The sequence below is a fragment of the Heliconius melpomene genome, chromosome 7, assembly GCF_056956725.1.
Source record: "Heliconius melpomene rosina isolate 202511_hmr_F chromosome 7, ASM5695672v1, whole genome shotgun sequence".
NCBI lineage: Eukaryota > Metazoa > Arthropoda > Insecta > Lepidoptera > Nymphalidae > Heliconius > Heliconius melpomene.
The window spans coordinates 6208392-6232997 of NC_140395.1; the positions used below are offsets into that span (position 1 = coordinate 6208392).

The 24606-nt window shown below is 32.4% G+C and overlaps 1 protein-coding gene across 2 annotated transcripts in view; it reads left to right on the forward strand.

The window, feature by feature from the left end:
* Nucleotides 1-6376: 6376 nt before the first annotated feature.
* jim (zinc finger protein jim) overlaps nt 6377-24606 on the forward strand; it is a 44758-nt gene continuing 26528 nt past the window's right edge. For both annotated transcript variants that reach the window (XM_085187813.1, XM_085187812.1), the window contains exon 1: nt 6377-6856. In XM_085187813.1, coding sequence (XP_085043939.1) covers nt 6772-6856 — 85 coding nt within the window. In that variant the 5' untranslated portion in view covers nt 6377-6771. The remainder of the gene's footprint in view (nt 6857-24606) is intronic.

Consider the following 24606-nt stretch of genomic DNA (forward strand, 5'->3'; position numbering starts at 1 on the left):
AATGTCTTCGAAATTATGGAAGTGTTATAAAACTAAATACCCTATACCTACCCTGCTATATGCGCTTGTCATCATTAAGGTAGAGAAAAATAGTGATGCCTAAATAAAGTTTTACATTAATAAAAAAATCTGTTTTACATTATAAATATGAATATTCGTCAGATTTTTTAATAATTTCGGTTTTTTTCCATAACTTTAAGGGCCTTGATTGTAACAGAAACTAGGAAACGCCGAATTTTCGTACGTCAGCAAGATTCCAACCTCGTAAGGAAATAAGGAATTTGTTTTCGTATTATATTTTTAGTAACTGTCCATAATTGTTATTTTCCCCGTTGTTTTAATGTTTATTTAAAAATAGATCCATTTTATTAATTGTAAACATTTTAATTAATTATGAACAAATTTATTTTTTATTTACATTAAGTTGTTTATTTAACTTGTGTAATAAGTTGTTCTTGTAGTAATAAATAATGAAAATTTATCACTTATATCGAAACTGTGAAACATGACTAAAAAATACAACACCAACTACAATTAAGACACATACTTTACTATACAAGCTTTAAAAAAAATGTATTAAAAAACATAGAGATAAATGTGGCGTTAAGATCCGCCTGACTGACGGAAAATATAACCTAAGCCCTAATCTATCTCTGCTATACAGAAAAAAAACCCGTTATATTAAAAAAAAGCAACGCAAAATAGCTAGAAACTTGCTCGAAGCATCGTCTGTACCATCAACAATTATACTCTCGATCCAGTTATTGACCTCTTTTCTACTTTTTCCGTTTTTTGCCATCTAACAACGTGGTATTTGGAAGATTAATACACGAACACTAATGCATATCATTAGTTAGAGTGGTCTGTCTTACGCGAGCGTTGATAGCTCGGCTGCTGGTGCCAGTGTAGGTTGGTCTCTAAGCTTGTTAATATAACAATCATGGAGAATGGAGGGTTCTAACACTAGGTTTTCTCCAGTATATATGCGGGATACGTGTTGAGATTAGAATGTTTAAATAAACACAGATCTTTCTTCTCTTGTATAGCAGTTAGCGGCGGCTGAACCTAGTGTTACTGTTAAGGTTCCCCCCCTATCGATCATTTTTCGAGAGATTGCGTGTTGAGGAGCGGAACTTAACGCCACGTTTTATTAACTAGAGCGGTGAAATTAATTTAAATATAATCATCTCATCGTCAAAATACTTTTATTTTATTCTTACATAAAATCTGTTTAAGCAATATGTTAACATAAAGGCTGTAATCTTTCCGCAATATTTTTGCAACCTCACTCTTTAAAATTTCAATTACTTTAAAACACGGTGTTTCATTTTTTAAAAGTCTATGCACTAGAATAAAGTGCATGCTGAAATTATTTAAATATATCCTTTATGTAAAACGCTTTGAAATTACACAAATATTATATGTAATTGATATTTAACATTTTAAAATGTATGCCGTTTTAAAGTTTAACACAACGATACAGTAATGAATGCGAAACATTTATATTAAAATTTATCTATTTTAAATATACTTTTTTTTAGCTTCACGGTATATAGCAGGGTATAGCTTTCCGCATATAGCAGGTTAGGTAGAGAGAAATCATTTTCGAGGGCCTCCATTCTCCGCTTTCCACCCGAATTCGAGTCATATTGTTTTGAGTGTAGAAACTAAATGCTGCACTTTATTTTTTTTCTTACCAAGGTTAGAAAATAAAAATAATTTATTTCCCGAGTGGATACCGAGCCAACAGACATCGAATCTACAGACAAACGCCGTTATACTGCACCATAACAATATAATATATATATATATATATATATATACATATTCCTTTATTTTTATTGTATTTTTTTACACGTTCAGATGGTATTAACATATGCACAATGAAAAACAAATATTTACCACCATATAAAATATGGTGAAAGCAAAGATGATGAAAATTGATGAACTATGAAGGAATTTGGATCAGACAGTAACATTAGTTACTACAACGAATAGTTTATTAATAAAAAAAGTAAAATACAATATAAAATAACAATTCTATAATCTTTTTGTATCTTTTAAAAACTTCCGCTAAGTTAGTTACATAAAAGTAATAAAATTAAGACAGTTTAGACGAATTATGAAGTACCAGACAACACTGGTTGATAAAAGTGAAATGTAAATAATGTGGTCGAATGTGGAGCTCTCGTGATTTGCTCTGTGGTTGCCACAGAACATGAGGTATCTTAGAAATGGCACAATGTATGAAATAAATTTTCAATTTTTTTGTTACAGTTACAGTCTGAGAAGTAATCAAAATGGGTAATGTAAATAAGAAATTAGTAATATACGACATGTAGAAATTAAATATTGTACGTATTTAAATTATAGAGGACTCATTAAAGATGTGATTGCATAATTATTTCCAATTGCTTATAATTATTAAAATAATTTTATTTTTAGCTGACTATTAAATTTTTTATGAAAATTAAAATATGTAAAAAATATAAAATTTATATATTTAAGTTAATATTTATGCATAATCGAATTCGTGTTGTACAAAATATCAAATATATGTTTATTAAAATAAATATTAAGGCCGTCGTGTCCCAGGGGCATAAGCGTGCGATCATAAACGGGAGAGTGCATTCAATTCCCATTCGAGGGAATGAAGTATTTAATATTTTAATTTTCCTCACTCTGGTTACGAGGAAAAGCGCGGTGTTTAGTTCCGCCACTCAACACACAATGTTTTAAGAACTCAACAGAAAAAGTGTCTTATGGTTCCTAACTTCCCTTCCCTTCCTACCCTGTTCCTACCATGTGCGGGATACAGCGTGAATATTTCCAAAATTAGACTTGACTCAAAGACGTTACCATACTAATAACAATGTAGAGTTCATTCAAATTACATATATTACGATTTTAGTTTTAATGTTCTGTGATTTCATCCATAGACAAAGTTTATGTAATGCGCGATTATATCGAGTAAAGAGAGTGGAGAATTGAGGAAGTGCATATTCGAAGGTTACTATTAAGCTTAATTTAAACTACATACATTCATATATTTATGTAAGTATTTGTAAGTAAATGTAATAAGTAATAGGCCAGTTAACGAAATAATATTATTTGTTTTATATAAAATAGAGCATTTTGTTTATTTATTAAACCATTTATCATCTATAACAATATAGCGAAAAAAATATTTTCAAAAAAAATAATAAAATATCTTCATGTCAAAATTTGATGAAGATACGTTTATTTTTCATTTCTATTTTCATCACAGATTCGAATGTAGATACTGTTTTCTACACTTTTTTAATTATATCTTTTTGTTTAGGGCAATCGTAGCACAGTGGCACTGCACTTGACTTTAAACGTTGTGGTTTCAATTCTCACTCGAAAGAAAAAAATATTTTAATTTCCCTACTATTTTAACCTTGCTGTGCAGCGTTAAGTTTCACAACTCAACACGCAATATCTCGAATTTGGGTAGAAAGCGGAGAAGTGGAATCTAGTGAGGCCGTGCTTAGGTATCTTACGACGAAAAAGATTTTTTTTATTACGTTGATATGAAGTAACAAATTTTTATCGTTTATGAATATAAATCCAATTAATTGACAGCATCAAGCATAACATAAAATTATGTTTTATTTGCTACAACTAACCCTGACATTTAAGCAAGCTATATTTATAACTGAAGTATCCAAGTATGTACCTACAGCAAAATATCTGGCTGGCCAGGTTTGGCAGTTATGTTCCTGGTATATGTTATATACTATACAATTACTTTATAATATACATATCTGTTTTACATATAAGCCGTCGTGCCGCAAGGACACGAGCGTGGGTCTATAAGCGCTATAGTTTCGGGTTCGATTATCATTCAGGGGAAATAAACTTTTAATACTTTCAATTCCACGCTTTACTAAGGAGGTAAAGTACGCCTCGAGAATTCTGCTAATAGTTAGAGTTAGAGTTCTCCATATTCCCTTTGCGTTTACGCAGCTTGACGTTAACAAATAATACATGTTTAAAAATATTTAAAATATTCATAGTTACTGTGGTAACTATGAGGCTGTAGGATTCATCTGATTGTAGGTTCAATACCTCCTCGGGGAATTGAATTATTTTCTTTTTCTCGTTCAGATAGACAAAGTGTAGCATAGAGTATCTTTTCTCAACCCTAAACATCTCGAAACTTGAACAGAGAATGGTAAACGGAGTGTCTTTATTATTACACAAAGTGAAAATATTATTACACAAAGTGAATCCCACTCGCTACACCGTATATAGCAGTATAATGAAGAGCTGTTGTCGTATGCTAAAATTCTCTTTGCACCCTAAAACATACGGGATCCACAAAGATAAAGAAATAGATCCCATATATAGCGTTTTCGGGTTCAATTTCATTATTTTACCAAAGGAAAGCGATTTTAATGGGAACGAATATAAAATCGATAGCTCTGATAGTGCAGAAAACAAAATTAAAATAAAATGTAATTACTGGAATAACGTTTCCAATAGTCGCGGGATCATAAACAACATTACTCAGAGTACTAGTGACGTATGCAATATGCATGCGACCGCGTGCATACACCAATACCATATTTCCATATGAAAGGTATACCGTTTTTAATCAAATTAAAATCCCACTCAAATAGTAATCACTCCCATCGACAAAAATGCACGCAGAAATACGAATTCAATTCCAAATTTCTATATTCAAAAAGAGCACCGACGTATGCACAAAAAAACATACTTGCATATTCCGCATCAGATTTTCGAGTGTAGGAGTACCAATACCATTCGTATCTATCATTCATTAGCACAGCTAGAATCCAATACGACATTTTTTACAATCCCCGGGTACAAAGAACGGGCGTTCTCCCCACACAGGCAAACAGCCGCGTACAAACAAAGCGCGCTGGTGTGCGTAGATAAAAACTTGAAAAAAATCACACTGACCCGCGCACACTAGCGCAACTCCACGAAAAAAATTACTGACACAAAGAAAGTCTACCGAAAACTTCAATATCAACTTTTGCACGCACACTACTGTACTCACTCACACAGCGACACTTCACAAGGAAGTTCGTTTATGTGTGTGTAGGTGCAGTGTGTATGGACACGGGCTAAACTTAGCGTTCACGTGTAGGTGTGCTCACAGATGCACGGGTCCGAAACTTTAGCGGGACAGCACGCAATGTGCAGGGGCCAAGACCTACGAAAAATAACTCTAAAAGCTTTTAATTTAGGTTCAAAATATATTTTAAATAAACACTTATAGGGCATTTCAATAATAAAGACGTATCTGCGCAACGCGGGTAGTTTTAGTATGAAAGTTGTACTGCGATGCACCGAGGAGTATAGCTATATGTTAGTAGTGCTGTCCCGCTCGCACCTCCCGCCGCCCCGCAGGGGGTCGAGGGGTGTCGTGTCGCGTTGATGAACATTTTTCTCATTTTTTTCCTTATTTTTACGCGAATCGTTTTTAAAGGGTTTCGTCATAATTGCACAGCATCCGATTATGTTGACGATAAGCTGTCTACTAAATAATATAACATTATGAGGACCTCGCGAATTGATATACGATAATTGATGGTATGCTTTTGTGTATAATAATGACAATTTATTAGTTTTTTTTATTATATCACATACTTACATACTGTTGTATAATTAATATGAGAAACACACCACACAAAAATAAACAATTAATTGCTAAAACGACACTCTATATTCATATTTAACTCAATACTTAATTAAGAATATAAATATATCTGTAAATACACACTAAAACATGCATATTTAAAGAAAAAACAAAAAAGAACTTAACTTTTACAATATTATTGTTGTTTTGAGGTTATTAGACAAATTTCGAACGTCCTTACAAGTGGCCGTCTTCTGTACGCATGTCTCGAGTACTCGGCGGGAAACTTATTTTCCCGCCTTTTCACCACGGTGCTTGCAAATCGTGCCGCTAATACGAATCTGATTAGAATATTTTATTTATTATTCACATTGCAAATTTATTCATGTTGAACATATTTTTAATATATCTTTTATCATTTATTTTGTTATAAATTAATAATATATTATCGAAATTGTGTCATTTTAAACTAATTTTGGTATTCTGTTTTTTTTATTTATTTATTGTTATTGGAATCATGCTTAATACATACATTTTAGTGGAACAAATAAGAAAATCTTATGAGACACAATTTCAAATATTCAATGGGAAAAACACGAGGAACTCCAATTTCCCGAATATTTTAAAGCAATATTTATATGAAAAATCACAAATCCGATAATAAAAGCGATCGGCTGTACGTTTCAGCATCCCAGGCAGGGGAAGTAAAAAAAAAGTGAGTCGGGCGGCAGTCTCGCTGACACCGCGGCGCGCGCCGCCCGCATCCACCGCGTTATTTATTTTATTCTTACGTGTTTCATTTCGCGTATCGGACGGCGGTTTATCGCGTCATGTGCGCTCAAATTTAAAAATTGTGACTTTTCGGACCTCCAAAAAATGGAACAACGTGAAACAATTTCGTATACAAAAACAATTTTCGGCAAAATTCCCGGTAACCGCAACTTATCAAACTAGGTTTCTTTTTTTATTAATTTTGGTTCGTTCATTTAATTACGTTTATTTCCAATCACAAACTAATGCAGTTGAAACGGTTTGAGTTTTTTTCTCTCTTGAGTTTCTTTAATTACCAATGAAACTGTAACACACTCGGAGTAAAGTATATCGACGGACGGACAGAAGTAGCGAGAAGAAGAGGTAAAATGGCGCTTGCATCTTCTGTGAGCCTGTACTACTCGATTGTGCAGCGGGCGGCGAGGCACTATCTGGAAGATTATTGTCACACAGGTAATTGTTTATTATAATTTGAAAATGCCGCCATTTATTTAACTATAGTTATTCATTTTTGGCGCCATTATAATAATTATAAAACTTTATGTCTATTATATATGGTTTAAGCTTTTAATCCTTTATATGTTTACATCGTTTCCTGAATTAATATAAAATTAAATATTTAAATTCATATTATCTGTCATTAATTCTTAATAACATTAAATAAAATCACATAGGTAAATTAAATATTATAAGATATTAATTAATAATCCGCTATGTTTATTTAATATAAACAATTTTAATGTTAATCTAAAGCAAATAAAACCTAAAAGGAAGAAGCCGGGAAGAGTGTTAGTAGCAAAGGTCTTCTATTATACAATTTTCCATATAAAATAAAATAACACGATAAAAAAAGACAAAACAAATCACTAGTTTATAAACATGTAAATTCATACAAGATATTCTCCTTAATTTTTATTACGCGCTCTTTTTACAGCACAGACTATAAAAGAAATATATAGGACAGATACGCCAAGTTCAGCCGAACGACAATAACATTACAACCTTTTTAAAGCTTTTTTGTAACTTATTTACGATCAGCCGGCAATAAAACGTCGCGAACCTTCTAAAACAAAACGGCATACTAATATACGTATATATATTTTTAATTTCACACTAAAACGTTTTATTACTAATATAAATACTTTATTAATCTGCATTACATTGTAAGTGCGTACTTATGAGGCGATTATTAAAGTTACAGAGTATATAATAAAAATTCAACGAGCTTTGATATAATTTTTTTTTGTTCCTTTATTCAAATATACGTATCTTATAATAATACACTCCGTTCTCCTTGGTTTATTGGTTATTTAGTGACATTGTGAGTTTAGTTACGAAAAAATACATTTTATACTGAAAACGGGGAAATATCTAAATTATAAATTCTAAATATGCTCAAATTGTACATTTGTAAAGATTTAACAAATCTAAAGCTGGCTACAGAAGCTTTGCTTAGTCACAATAAACTATTAAGCTTACAATAAATATATAGCTGTCACATTTTAAAAGTCAATTGATAATAAATTATTTATATATTATAATTATTGAATATTATATGCTTAATTTATATGTTTATTTAAATTTGAAATTATAGTTTTTATGGCTATGAGACGGTAGCTGCAATTTTATTACAATTGGAACCTACATTCGTTTTTATATAATATTTTCTCTATACATACAGTAAAAAATATTTCATTTTTATAAATGCATTTAAGGCAACCTAATAAATTTTAAAAGATTAAAATGTCATCTTCTTTTTTTATTGTTTTACAGAAATAGTTGCTTGTATTATAAAGTAAGAAAAATGACTTACCACATTTTTTTAATGAATATAAATAATATGAGACTATATTTTCACCTTTATCTATGACGGACGATTTCCTAACTGTAAATAAAAGTCAAGACACTGAAACACTGAGATGGTTTAAACTAGTAGTTGCCGCCAGAGAGATGTAAACGAAGATGTAAAAGGAAAAATTCCGCTTTTGCCCTGTCTTGCATCACGCTGGATCCAAGAAGATAGGATAAAGACATCAGATCATTTCTATTTCTGCTTATTTTAGAAATATAGAGAGAGTAATAGATCACAAACTGAACGGAACGGCACTTGATATCAGACCGCTAGTATAAAACCACCAATTATAATAAACATACAATTAAAATATAGTAATATCAATTAGGTCATTTGAGCCAAATCGTAGCGCAGGCACACAGGTTCCCTCTACCAAGGATAGAGGGGACTATGTGCAGGATACAGTGAGAAACTAAAAAGAAATAAGCATTATACTTCCTTTTCTATCCAAGATTATTATAAGGATATTAATGTCATATATACATTAATATCCGTATATTAATCTTCTATTCAAATTTTACTGCTCACTCAGGAACCTAATGTAATAGGTTAAATTGAATTGGGGTATATAACAGATTCAAATTCAAGTCATATCTTTGTAATTATAAATAAAAACTGGTATATTTATAGTAGTTTTGAATTTACAATAAATTAATAGTATAAATTTATGAAAAACGTTTTAATTGAAATATTATATTTAAAAATAAATTCTTTCAAGCTACGCAATCAGTACACCCATATTTATATTAAAAGGAGTTACTAGTTAGTGAGTTATTAATATTTGGTGTTTACTCTATCAAATTCAAGAACTTTGTATGAATATAAAACTTATAGCTTATTGTATAATTTATATTCCAATAACAATCGTACCTACGGTTATTAGATAAATGTTGTGTGGGCTTATAATTACTTAAAATGAATATAATGGAAAATAATAAAAAATATTACTTGTATAATACACATGTAAATATTAGACTTAGATTTTTTTGGTTCATTCAATTTAGTGGTAAATAAGTACATTAAAAATATTTTACTTTTTTTCTCCCCAAACAAATATTATTTTATTAGTATATTCCCAGTACCTTATGACGTCACAGGCTACTAACATTATTTATTTAATATCAAAATACTTTCAATTTACAAAGTTTCGTAGCCAAGTAATTGAAAGTTAATAAATTTAATACATAAGTTTTAATCAATTTTCATTATAATTTCATTGTATGTATAATAATATTACATTTCCAAAAATTTTGGCTATAACAAATCATCTAAAAAAACATATTAAACAATATAATTAATTTATTATACTAATTTAACTATAAATAAAACTAAAACCGAAAGTAAATCCCACCACCACCACCCACAATACCAAAAACCTATAAGTTCCAGACAAATACTCGTAAGTAGTATCACTTTTCCAAGACGAAACTGGTTGCGTGAACCAACCGGTCCGGCCGCGATAATCGTATCGCCGTCGGCTGCGTTTATATGCAAATGTGGTGCATCCCGACGTAAAGGCCAAGGTCGATATAATGTGCACTTTCTGTGCTAGTGCTGCTCTATCTAGTTTTGGAGTTATTTAGCTATGTGAAGTTGTTGGGTTTTGCTTGGAGGTAAGTTTTTTTTGTACGAGATAGGGTAGTTTATTATGTTTGGATTTTTTCTTTCGTTTTGTTTGTTCATAAATATTTTTATTTTTTCAAGAAGAAACAAACATTAAAGTAAATTCTAAGACCTAAAACATACCACAGATTAAAGAACAATCATTTTTATTTTGCTAATTAAGTAAAAAACTTTTGAATTACATTAGGCCAAATAATACATAATTATACGAAACATAAACATGCTTACAAATTCTATTATAACCCTCATACAGAAAAATATACATAAACAAAGACATACATTTTTATTTTACACATTTGCTCATACATAGTATGTTTTTAAGGGTTTGCTCCATCATTGTTTTATGAAATTAAACATAATACTAACTCCCCTCGTAGTACTTCCACGTGCTTGATCAATTACAGCCCCGATATTTCAAGTTATGCCACCTAAGTACAGCTATAAGTATAGAAAACAAATATTTATTTTTATTGTACTCTTTGTTACTTAAGTAACTGAAATTGGCAGTTATAATATATTATGAAGATGTGTTATTAAAGGAAGAGGTATTTTTTGTAAAAAAATACCAGTCCATCAAGCAGAGTCGGCAGAGGGAACCTACCGTTAAAATACTCCTTTCCTCACTTTTCATCTAATTTCCGAGGAATTGCATATTGAATGGCAGAACTTAACGCCGCGCTCTCTCGCAAATAATCGTTCATTTTTTTATTATAATTATAATCTTATAATCATATATTTTAGTTATTTCAGATTAACTTACATATTATATACATTCTTAATTCCACTTATTTACAGACATTGCCATTAAGATACACAGTAAATTATAACACATTTAAGAAAAAAAAAAAAATATCAATAATATCTTTTTAGGTAAAAACTAGAAAAAAACACAAACCTCCTTTTATCAATAACATTAGCTGAGCAATTTTCACACAACCGCAAGCAATAACACAAATATTTGTATGGACATAATTTAGTTATTCTACACAATTCTACAGTTAGAGTGTGGTTACACAAAACCCGTGTAGATTAGAGCCAATGTTCTGCTTCACGGTACACCGGTAATCAGATGGTGCTGGTTCACGCTTCTACCGAACTGCTCACCAATTATCTATTACTGGCCAGTAGACCAGGTACCTGGTAGTCATTGGAGCCGTATAATTCGCGAAATTACCGTATCGCCTATAGATTTTCCCAAAGATATTTTTGTTTTTCCGATGTTTCGGTTTCGGTTAGAAGGGATTTGAGATGCTTGTGAAAATCTTGTGTTTTGAACTATAGTTCTAATTTTAGATTTAAAATATCTATGAAATGAAAATATTAATAATCAAAATTAAAAATAAGGGAACCTACAGAGAAAATAGTGAATTTTAATTTTTCATTTTCGAGATTACGGCAGAACAGAACTCAACGCCGCGCTTTAACTTGTTGAAAATTATAATAATTCAATCCCTCAAGTCAGAATAAAACCCAAAACTCTAGTATTGCGCCATAACGGCTCTTTATAAAGGGATTATAGATATCTTTAATGAAATGTAGACAAACGAAATATTTTAATAACACATTAAAAATTTTATCTTTCAAATGCTAATATAAGAGTTATAACATTACACCATAGAAAATCTAAACCTTCTCTACCTAAATCCTACCCAATACATCTTATTTATTTATCCGTGGCATATTAAGTATAAATGCAAAATGCAAATCATTTTGATTGGGCGGAATCGTGGAGAACGGAGTGTCTTAACTCTAACACTAGGTTCCCACTGTACACCCTGCTACACGCGGGATAGAGCGTGAAACAACAATAAAACATTAAAGCTTTACTAACTAATCACACTAGGTAATAACGATCACGTGCTTTACCGCACTAGAAAAGTTTACAAACATCACGTGTACCATCACGCCTAGCTCGTGAGTTTACAAACTTAGTATTATCAAACGTCCGGCCGCGATAACAGTTCGCTATAAACGTCCTAATTTATAGCATATTTTAGCTACCGTTTGATTTTAGTGAGAGGGAAGTTATTTTTATAAATATATATAGAACTTTTGATAAAGCCTTATTTGCAGGTTTATTTTTCTATCTTAGGTGAGGTTTTTTAAAAGTACCAGTCTCCTTATATTATAGCATAAAAATAATTTACAATTAATTCCAAAATTAATGTGAATTAATTTTTAGTTCATACAATAAGAATATTTTAGGAGAGGTCCTAAAACCTTGTAAATTGTCTTTTTTCTTACATTGATATATTTTACAGTTTTTATAGAGAGCAATTGCGTCATTCAATTTTTAATTATCATAAACATTTAACATACAAGATGACCAAACTTTTTCAGCAACATAAAAATTAATTTTATAATTAATTTACAAAAACACATTCTTCCCCCCTTTTAATGTCAAATTAAAGCTATTAATGACCAAATTAAAGCTATTAATGACCAAGTATAATGATTATTATCATTATACTATTACTAAATATAACTACAAATTAGGTAAAAAATCTTAACGAAACTGCGTATCCTACTTACATAACGTCAACATTACCCCAACACCTGTTGATAAGATCCCGTCCTTGAACTTGAACGCGGCCTTCGCAACCCTTAGGTCAATACGCACGAATATTTACCCCTATTTATTTCGCAAAACAAGGGTGGCTTGTCATAAACAATGTATGTGGAGTACATGCTAGTGGAAACTTCCAAAGACACTCCTTTGGGGATGTAGAGTCTGATTTATGGCTTGAAGACTTACTCTTGGGTTGGATACTAAGTTTCCTATATCTAAGTTCAAAATAAAATACTAGTTCTCTTGTGTTTCTATTGAACATCTACTGTTGTGTTGTCTTGCAACAATTTTGTTTGTGAATGCTTTTTGATGATGTTTTAAAAAGAGAAAAGTTCAAATTTGATGATAAACTTATACTTCTTAAACTTAGGCTGTAAACGCAAGAGGTTGTGGGTTCAATCCCTTCTCGAGGAAATGAAATTTTTATTATTTCCATTTCTTCAGAGGTGTGCGGAAAGTAGGGCACAGAAAATGTCTTAATAGAAACGGAGTGTTTTAACACTTCCAAAGTCAAGCATTTATTCCAAATCATCAATCAATATAATTAAAATAAATTATAAAGAATGATGAAAGCAATATGCTTATCTATATATATAAAATCGAAAGGTCACTCACTCATCACGAAATCTCAGCAACTACATGTGCTAGGAATCTCAAATTTTGCATAGGAGTTATTTATAGGACGTAGGTGCTCGCTAAGACGGGAATCTGCAATATTCGACTTCTAAGGGGTTGTTTTTGGGGTTGAAAGTTTGTATGAAACTTCGTTATTACAAATGCTAGGAGTCTCAAATTTTGCATGGACATCACTTATAAGACGTAGGTACTCATGGAGACAGAAATTAATAATAAAGTAGTTCACGCAGGCGAAGCCGCGAGCTGGTCGCTAGTTTTATATAAATACATATTTTCAAGAGATGAACGATAACCATTCGTAGCGAGACCAAGTTAAGTGTCGTTAAGAGAGTATTAAATTAAAGTCAATTTCAACTCTATACGACGGACGTACTTGACGGATTTTATTTCTTCGCCATCGATGAAAATTATAATTCGCGATGAACTTGCAAATTTTTATATGAAATCATTAAATGTTCGTATAATGAAATTAGCATTTTACTGACTTTAATGATGTTTCATTTGAAGAAAGGTCTGGCTGTCATTTTAACTGTTAAAACCCTCGACCAGGTGATTTATATAAATGTAAAAGTATATACTTTGTATTACAAAAATAATGAGTTTATGGTATACCCAAAAAACCAAAAGTAATCAGTCCCACGTTCTTTAAATATATTGCATAAGACCATTCAGTTACCGAGCTTTGTCCAAATAAATCAAAACAAGAACGATCTTTCGATTAAATATAAATATTCCTTTAAGATATGTCCAACTACTCGAAAAAGGCATCATATGTCTTGGTACTAAGTATTTAAAATTACACATATTATCAATAACTCTCTTACACCGAACTAAGAAAACTCAAAAGCTAATCTAGAAAACTTCCCTCAATCCAGAAAAAAAATTGGCAAAGCTTCATACAAAACCGTAGGCTTAGCCAAGTAATATAAGAAAGTTTACTCAACTTTGATGGAGTCCACCTGTAGCAAGGCTCCCCGCCCTTGAACTTGATCCTGGCCTTGACAACTGCCGGGTCAATACGCACGAATATGCGTTACCCTCGATATAATGAAGGGTGAGCTTTGAGTTTTGAGTTTTGGTTTACGCTTGCTCGTTTAGTTCATCTTGAATATGGATTTAAAGTTACTTGAAATAGCTTAAAGTTTAAAGTTTTTATACTCTCTTTTTTTATTGTTACGAAGTTTATAGATAGAGATATAGAGAATGAATTTTTAGACTTTCATGTTTCTTTATTTATCTTTATTATAAATTCGAAAGTAACTCTGTCTGTCTGTCTGTCTGTCTGTCTGTCTGTCTGTCTTTTACGCAATCAGGCCTAAACCGCTAATTTAATTGTGACAAAATACTCATATAGAGATACTTGAGGGTCTCGGGATGAACATAGGATACTTTTTTTTCTCATATTTGTAATATTTTCGATATATACCAATATATTAAAATAATTAATTTGAAATGCAATTTATTCCGCCATGTTAATAACAATCGTCGTTGCTAAGCAACGATTTGCAAAGTTTGTTGTTATAAAATGTCACCCAAAATGAGCCTGCTTAACGCATCTCTCTATTGAAAACTGAAAATAATTTCATAAATATATTTAATAAATATTCATATAGTTTAAGCGGGCGTAGCCGCGTTCGGGTCCACTAGTTAGTTAATATTTTTTGTTTTACATATTTCAAAAACATAAATGTATTTTATAATAAAAACTTAACTGAAACTGAATAAAATAATTTAAAAAATATTAAATACAAATAAACATCTTTTAAAACGAATTCCTTTAACAAAACTGTTACACACCTCTTCCAATACAGACGTGCCTAATTTTCTATCAAATAAGTCAATTACTTAGGGTTGCTCATCGTGAAGCCAACCATATCATCCCATACAGCATATGTATCGCATCAGAATAGACAAATAGACATGCATGGCCTACCCTATACCCTCATAGAAATAGACCCTCTGTTTAGTTTAGCCATGTCACAATATGTTGGCAATGCGAATTAGTTACATTGTACCGAAATCACCCTTTAGTGGGTAAAATATGTTATTTAAATATACTTATTTTGATATTAAATATATAAAACGTAAAAGTACAAAACTTTTATTAATTTATTTTGTAATACTATAAGCTTTTCCACCTTCTCCTATTGACTTTTCAGTTCCTGTGTACTTTGTAAACGCCTCCCTGGTTTAATATGGACGTGTACAAACCATGGTTAGGTATTAGAATTTGACTGAAAAGGAAGATATTTATATTTTAAATAGCGGGTAAGAAAAATATTATACCCAGGACTTGTTTCAAATAAACGCTACCCTAATTTTAGGTCAGTGCTTACTTCAAAAATATAAAAAAATACATAAAAATCCCCATATCTTTAAAAGACATGTCACAACGCGATCATCAGAAACGTTAACCTTTTAACGACATCATTAACTTTAATTCTACATACAGAAATAAGTAGCATCAGACATCGACATAAATAAAGCACTAAAAGAGCATAAATAAGTTATAAACGAGCCGCGTTTACAGTTTTGTCTGCCATATACAGTAAGAAATACGAATTAAATCGCTAAGAACTTTCTAGTCAAAAACTGTCACGGCACAGCGGTACTGCGTCTTATTATGAACGTGACGGTTAGGGGTTCAGATTTCCATTCAAGAAATCAATTATTTACATTTCCTTGTAATGTCTCGAAAACTTTGCGGAAAGTGTACAACGAAATGTCTTAATATTAGGTTTCTTCTACCCTATTATACGAGTCAAAGCAAAAATACGAGTATATATACAGTAAGCAATCCTAACTAAATCGCTACTAAGAAGATTCATAAATTTTGAATGAGAACTTGGTAGTTCGGTTGTATGGGGCATACCGTCGCGTGAATACTGGAAGCCACGGAAACACGCCACGTATGGTGTAAGACGTGACGGCGTTTAAATATTATCTTTTATGTGGAACGAATATGGCACCTACGTTTTTATAGACTAAAATTTTGTGCTTCCTTTTCAGATAATATTTGAAAATGATTTCGTAGGCCATTTTCCTATTTGTTTATATTTTTGGAATTTTTAGAATGGTGATTGTAGTTAAAAAATATACTACTTATTCATAATAATTTAATTATGATTGTGGATTGCAATGTCAAGCAAATACAGTTTTCAAAAGATGAAATAGACGCGAAACACACGAAAATAGCACAATGTCGACATTTGTACCATTTTTTCATATCTAAAACAAAAAAATATAAAAAACAATACTATTACAGTTTTTTAGTAAATAAAAGTTGGATATTTTTAATATCTAAGGAAGCAACGTAGCTCTCAGTATTCATTTCTATCAACCCGCAACTCGCTTACACTTGCGCCACTCAACTTTCTGCGAAGTATAACGCGTTATAGCGCTTAAAGTTTTGTGATTTTATATCGGCAGTTTTATGGCGGTGGAGTAGCAGCTTTACTGACATTCCTCTTATCCTTGTAAATGTACTTAATTGTATAAAAAAGAACATACAAACCTATTATCTATTTAATACTGTTTGCATATCAATAAATAGTTATCGAAGCCATTCTAGATATTTTTTTTGTGAAATTAAAAGCAGTTCCTCTTTTATTTCTAACCTGACCTATACTGTTCTGTAAGATAGGAAGGAAATATCTAATGTGCCAGGTCACTCAAAACTTTTTTGGCCTATACTTCTTAATATTGAGTATTTTCCTTACTAGAGTTTAAAAGTCATAGCCCCCAGTAAAATCGAAGCCACGACCACCATCCAATCAAACACATAATCACATGCCCAGCACACACAAATTATAAAAAAAAAAAACAAAAAACCTCAAAGAAGAAAGATAAAAAGATTGCAAAGACGACAACAATACCACGGTATCGGATAACGCGAGTTGCTCACCGCCGAGCGCCGTCTGAGCCTTGTCTGCGCTTTATTGATGATTGATGTTGCACTCGTTTTGTACTCGTTATGGAATTACTGCTTCAATTTTGTGTGTTGTTGTGTGTGACTAGCGGTGTCTCGCGGATTCGCTTGTGTGGACTGTGAAATGTGAAGTTAGATTTTTTCTTGAGTTCAAGAGGCCAAGAGGCTAGTGGTGGCGTGGTGATGGTTCCCACTCGGGGAAATGGTATATTTAATATTTTCTCCGCTTTTGTACGCAATGTATGCAATGCGGCGGAAGAAATGGAGTGAATGAATACTAGGTTCCCTCTGTCTATCCTATTAGAAGCGGGATACAGCGTGAAGCTGAAAATGAAAAGTTTTTTCTTTGTTTGGTTCTCCTTTTTTGTAAGAATTACGCTATAGTCAATTGGAAAACTGCTTAACTAAAATATGTAATTAAAAATGTTGAAACTCGCTTTGTATAAGAATTAATATGGGTTAAAAATCTTAGTTACATTTACCACAACAAAAATAATCCCAGTAACAAGAAAAAAAGTCATTAAATTAATCTATATAATAAAGAAAAACTTGGTAAAAACAGAGTAATAAGTAATAACTATATTACCAAAGCAATAAAGAAACTAAACAAACTTTTGTTCACATCAACCGCTGTAACCGAATTCTTTTATTTTTCTTGTACTATATTTTTTTATCATTTATATTTCTGTAAAAACTGTAGATACATATAAGCAACGGTACGAATTAAACATTTCGTTATTTTCTATTTCGTTCCTGTTGGTTATTTTTTTTGGTATCCATCAGCTATCTTATACTAGCAATATGCCTGTTTCAATATACATCCCTACTTGCTAAAAGTGGTACTTGACCTTGTTCTTATGACTAGATCTAGAAGAAACTTTACTAACATCAATCAGAGGCTATCATGGCGCAGCATCACAACGTCCCATTGTAAGCCCGACAGTTGTGGGTTCGATTCCCACTTGTGAGAATAAATGATTTTCAATTACTTACTCTGGTGAACAAACACTAGTCAACTAGCAATGTCTCGAGAATTGGTTGAGGCGCAGGAGAAGGAGGATCTTGACGACGCTGCTAAATTCTAGATGCTGGAATCAAAAACTTTATAAGTACAATCCGTGTACAATAAAGTTCAATATCTTATGAAACAAATGTAATAAATGTATATAGTATTATAGTAACAATGTCCGAGTATCGCATAACATGAACTTGGTCGCCGTCTGTCCGTCTGTCTGCGCTTTATTGATGTCAAGTAGTTGCGTAATGCGCGGTCAATGCCGCCGGTGCGTGTTGTACAACTACTGTATAGGTTTTGTGCATTAAAATACATATATATACTAATATATATTGAATTAATAATAAATTTTCTTATGTTTGACGTTTTAGAAATTTTAAATTTTCAAATATTCGTCGTAGTGTAGCGGCACAATGGTTATTGGCTCAATTCCCGCTCAGGGAAATTAGTTTTTTACATTTTTCTCACCCTAGTAACAATACAAAGCAATTATGTGCTTTAGAAGCGACGGTTGTGAGTTCTTATTGTTTTCCTTACTTCGCTCTAATAACAAGGCAAAACGCAGCGTTGAGTTCCGCCATTCAACATATTGGGTGGAAAATGAAAAAAAAACGGCGTTTCCTGAAACAATTAATTCTTCAATTTCAATTTAAAGCTTTTGCAATTTTTGCAGATTGAAGTCGTACGATTGAGTTCCTCATATATGAGAAATAAGTGTGGGGGTTCCTTATTAACATAAACAAAACATAGCAGATACTAAAATATTTTTTTCTTTGTGCGATAAATATTTTATTATAGAAAAAGTAGAGAGAACATAATGTTAAGATATTCTCCATACATACATACATATATTTTCAAGTAATTTTATTTAAACAAAAATACAACTTTAAAGCTAAAACATCACTTTAAGTTCTTTGAACTTTAGTTACTAACTAAAAGGAATACAAGCAAACATTTCAATGCACAGTAATCAAACTGGCAAACCCTGACCTCGCTAATGGTTACAAGTGGCTCAATTGACGGACGTGACGTCACGCACTTCCGTTTGCAATTACGCACAACTTGGAAATTGCGAATTTTATTGTACACAAAAGCTTTATTGGTATAAAAATACTTGTGCGTATTGTACTTTGCTGCAATTTGTACTAAAAGATGTTATATCTTTTAGTTATTTTTTCAACCTAATGTTTTATATCATAGCAGAGAAGGCAGAAAGAGCTTAGTCAACAAACTATGTTCACCACTTTCCGCCAAAATTCGATTTTGAGAGGCGGAACCCAACGCCGCTTATTGTCTGGCTCACTAATGCCGAGGAATAGAAGTCATTTATTCCCTCCACTTGACTGAATCGAACCTATAAGCATCACCCTTATAGTTAAGACGCTTACTGCGTCACATTGGCCACAAGTAGATCAGAGTAGAAGCTCTATGCTAATAATGTCTGTTATTGTGCTTATTACATATTCTTATATTATGCGTTAAGTTAAACATACATTTAATACGAATTTGGTAACTTTGTAGCATCTCATTGTATTTAATACTTTCAATACAGTTCTAAAGTTTTCTTGGACAATAGAATAAAAATTGATTAATCACTCATTCTAAAACGTGAGGAAGAAATAAGTTTTCATTTTAGAAGTAAAATTAATATTTTCATATCCTCGCTCTACTAACGAAATATAAAGTTCGGCGTTCAATGATAATAAGAATTGCAATGATTATTAATTCGTTCCTATGAAAAAAACCAATAAGAATGTATAAAGATATATATATACGTCTCACTCTGAACTCTAACTAGAAAAATATAACACTAAAAATGACATGAAAACATTCAATATTGTTAATATAATACACATTTTTAGAGACCATTGTGGTTCAGCGTTGTAACAGTGTTGTTAACGTGATAGTTGTAGGTTCGATTCCAACTAACGAGACCTTATGATTTGCCATTTTTTCACTTCCCCGCTCTGGCACGATAAAAACATTAGATATAATGAAACAATTAAATAATCATCGGGATACTTCATATACGCATATAAAAAACATATAAAATTTTATTACTTCTTTAATTTTTATATCTTCTTCATTTTAAATAGTATATCTTTTTTAAATAAACACGACAAATAGTACAAGAACAGTACAGGTGGAGATTTTTATCGCATTACGTATTAGAAATGAGGTCGTCCGTCTATCTCTCTATATATCTACAAAGACTTGGGTAAACTGTGAAAGTATTTCAAGATATTTATTTATCAAACTTTCCTTCTGTACTAATGTGACATATTTCTAGGAATATTTTGTGAATAAGGCTAATTAGGATATTAGCAACGAAATTGGTATTTAGCAAGACTAGCAGTGAACGGCGTGCGCATATCTCATCTGTCACAGCACTACTCCTCGCCAGACTACCCGCAACAATACAAAGCAGCCGAGTATTACAATTGGGAACTCTTCATTAAAAAGCCCAAAAGGAGCTAACCCGCGATTCAGAACCGTCGCCTGGCAACACTGAAAAATGCATTCGTGAGACAAAAGCAGGCTATTACGGCCCCAGGATTAGCCCTATTGACACTACGTTACCAATTAAAAAGGGAGGGGTGCTTTTTCGTCTCGGTTTTTTCAGCAGACACTTTTTCAGGCCGCGGGCGAGCTCCCGACCCCCCTCGACGCTGTAGAGAAAAATCAATAACGCAGCACTTTTTTCCGCGCGTAAAGCATGCACCGACACGGCCCGCCGATGTGTGTGTGCGCCACGCACACACGGCCGCGTTGCATTGGCTTGTCAGTGTTTTTTCTTTTAGCATTAAATTTTGTAGAGCCGCGCCACCCGACGTTACGTGCCTTTGATTAGGATGCAGGATGCACCTGGAGAGTTCACGCAGGCCGGGCCTCGAGTGGATGCGGCCTGGCTTTTAGGGTTACTACAGATGGAACAATTAAGCTGACGCACTCGTGGTCAATGGTCGTTGTGCATGTACTCGAACAGATATACAATTACAGAATATGACAGACTTTATATCTGTATAGACACTATATAGATAAGTATAAAATACTTGCCGGTCCTATGTAATTTGAATACAAATAAGGACCCATTCATTCATCTTTTGTGGCCGTCAACGAAATGCGCTCTCATAATAATTATGAAATAAAGCAAATACTTATTCTAAGAAACTGTTTAAATTTTATTTTTACTCTCAGTTTCTCTCGGGGCAAGAAACAATACCCTCATTATGTTTAAAGCATAACTATACTCCAATTTTACAAAATGAAACAATTTAAAACATTTTATCGCGAGCCTTTTGTGTAAATTCGCTTCAAGAGATCGCCGTAACTCGTTCCGTTAAAAGGATTGCGGTGGAATAAGGAACAGATTGTTGTTAACGAAGCAGACATCATTCATTATCTATAAGTAATATTGGACCAGCTCTATTCTCTCCACCCGAACCCAAACTTTCGAGCCGACCTTGGTCGTGCTTCCGGAAACCTAAACCCTGTACAAACATTACAAAAGCTTTTGAGCCCTAACGAATTCTATAGTGCTCTATTTGCATATATTCCTAATGCTCAATGCGACAACCGCACATCACTAATTGCGAACGCAGACTAACGTAAAAAAGCATCACATCTAAAAAAGAAACGCTTTGCACATTTTTATTTCGCGTCGGCCGTGTCAGAAGTGATGCCGTCCCGCTTGCACACCATTGTTGCCAGTACACGGGCCGGGGATCTCGTCATCAGTCCATCTTTGTCTGCCTCGCTTTTTTTGAATGTGCAAAAATATAAAAACGCCGATTCGGGGAGGGTGGGGGAGGTCCCGCCGCTGCAGTTGTGTGCGTCGTAATGCTTGTTTTAGAGTTGCCCGATCATAAGTCAATATAGGTATTAAAATTGCTACAATATTTGTTTTTTTATGCAGGAAATTAAATACTTCCTAATATTATTGAATTCATTAAATATATAATAACATACGTATTTGGAATAAATATGTCTAAAATACTATGTTAGATTTACTATGGAATCCTATTTAGAATATTGTAGCAATTAAATAAACATTAACATTTAATTATACAATAGTAGAAACGGAACTACCGGCAGCTTCATCTAGACTGTACTTAAAAAGAGAATGCACTAAATGACACTGAAATAACATAATATTGCAAAGCAAAAAAGACAAAATGCGCCTTTCTCCGCCTTTCACCATCTACATTAGCGCTCTGTTAATCATAGAGTAACAGGTGGCTAGTTTTGGTAATCCAAATTTAGTATTTGACATCAGTTCAATTATTTCTAGATTATTCCAATGAAAAGCAAGTAATATTTATTACTTTGTAGTCTCGAAGACTGACAGTATATTAATCTTATGTTTAAAAATGTTAATTACACCTTCTTTTTCATTAAAAATGTTTCTTCAAATTCTTCTATTATTTGTTATATTTTTAATAGATATCTTCGGTGCTTATTCTACATAGAGGTAATATAAAAATGACAACATTATTATAAATAATAAGCAAAAACATAAAATTATTATTATATGTTAATCTCCATGCTTTTAAAAATATCACTTTCTTTTTCAATGCAATCAGATGAAGGACTAAACACGAAGTGGGGTAGAGTCAGTAATTGAACTGGTTCCGAGTTCATCAGTTAGCGTCGCGTCTGTAAAAACTAGTAAAACTCGTATAACTTCATATTGTCGTAGGTTATGGATAAGATCGTCCGAAGGTGTCTGCCATACGAGTATTGTGTTTTAATGCTATATTATATATGTACTTAATATATAATGATCATCAATCGTTAAAGGTACGATTATATAATGATTTAATTATCATTATCATTATTATTGAAATAATATAATGTATGTAGGAAGAACTTTACTCAAAAGATGCTTAGGATAAAAATATAAAAAAATCTTTTATCAAAAAAAAAATAACATGAACATTTAAAGAACAAATACATCAAAAAGATAAATCTAAAGCAAGTTCATTTCACTGGCCGCACTTAAGGAGATTTTCTTCCCAGTTCCCAGCAACAGTATATACTTACCCACCTACTGCTCGTAGGAGCAAAAAGTGCACATAAAAAGTTCCGGTCTCCGCCGCCGACCTTACGCAGTATCGTTTTATTGCGATCGTGCCCGTGGCCTCACTCCTTCTTACCTCATAACACAGTTTCTGTTGCCTCTTTTTTACTTTTTTTAAGCTTTCCCATCTTTCAGTCGTGTGTACCGAAGTTTTCCCGCCTTTCGAGGAATCGCGCAACTAAGAACTTACTACTGACAATGGAACTTTAATAAAAACTTTATTTTTTTGGTCAATTACAAAATTTATGAATAAATGTGTACATCCACTCATTCAGTCTTAAGAAAAACCAGGCAATTCATTAAATTGCTGTAAAAAAGAAAAATTCTTTTGAGCATTATAATTACGGCTTCGTTAAATTCTATACTTTGCTGAGTAAAGTAAAAGGCGCTTTGAAAGGACGGTTTTAAAATTGAAAACGGAGCTTAAAAATACGTTTCTTAATTGACTTTCAGAACATAGTATAATACCCACTGAATAGAATTTTTAAAAGTGAACCTATATGGACCTCGACTCAGGTACAATCCTTTATACGTCAGCCAGCGTGGATATCTTTTGACGGAACTACATAATCGTCGTTTAATATTTTTATTTCTTACACTCATATTATACTTAAGCCATGTTGAATTCTCTTTCTCATATAGTATGTATGTTCTACGTTAATTAGAGGATTACAAATAGTTAAAAATCTAATTAAACATTCAAAATGAACGCAACGATACATCCACAGTAGCCACAACTCAAAAAGAGCATTATTCAAATTTAAAATCTCAATGGCATTCAAAACAATCATGCAGATAATTCGTAATTTAAAACTACATGACACATAAATGGGGTTGCTCCCTCGCCCTGACCGCCATAACCTGGTCTGTACATAAAACAAAAGTTCCTCAAAAAGATGTATTTGTAGAGGCGGCGAGAGAGGGGTAGGGGGTCGCAGATAGGTGGTAGGTATGTATAATGCACATTTTTGCATGGCGTTTTGCACGCGATGAGGCTCAGCCCGAGCTCGCCTCTGCAGGCACCCACACACGCTCGCCTGTACAGCCACGTAACACATATAACAAATTAGGGTATCGTTAGGTTAGATAAGTAAGCTTTTATGGCATGTGGATTACATTACGCAATATGATTTACATTAGATCTATATAATTTAAACAAAATATAAATATATCTAATAAACTATCATAATATATTTAAAATAAAAATGAAAGTAAAGAATTAAACGAAATTAAATGAAACGTAAATTACGTGTTTCTTAAATTCCATATAAAATTCACTAGACCGTACGTAAGAGCTCTATAGTCGTAGAGGCTTGTAGAACAACGCTACAGACGTAGCACTCACGCATTACACGACTCGTTTACCCAGTTCCTTACTTATTAGTGTAACGTACTTGACTTGGCGACTTTTGTTTGTTTACTTTACTGTTTCACTGTGTTTCTTAATATATTTAATATATATTTTAAATAGTGAACTAGAAATTTTACTTTTAAATATAG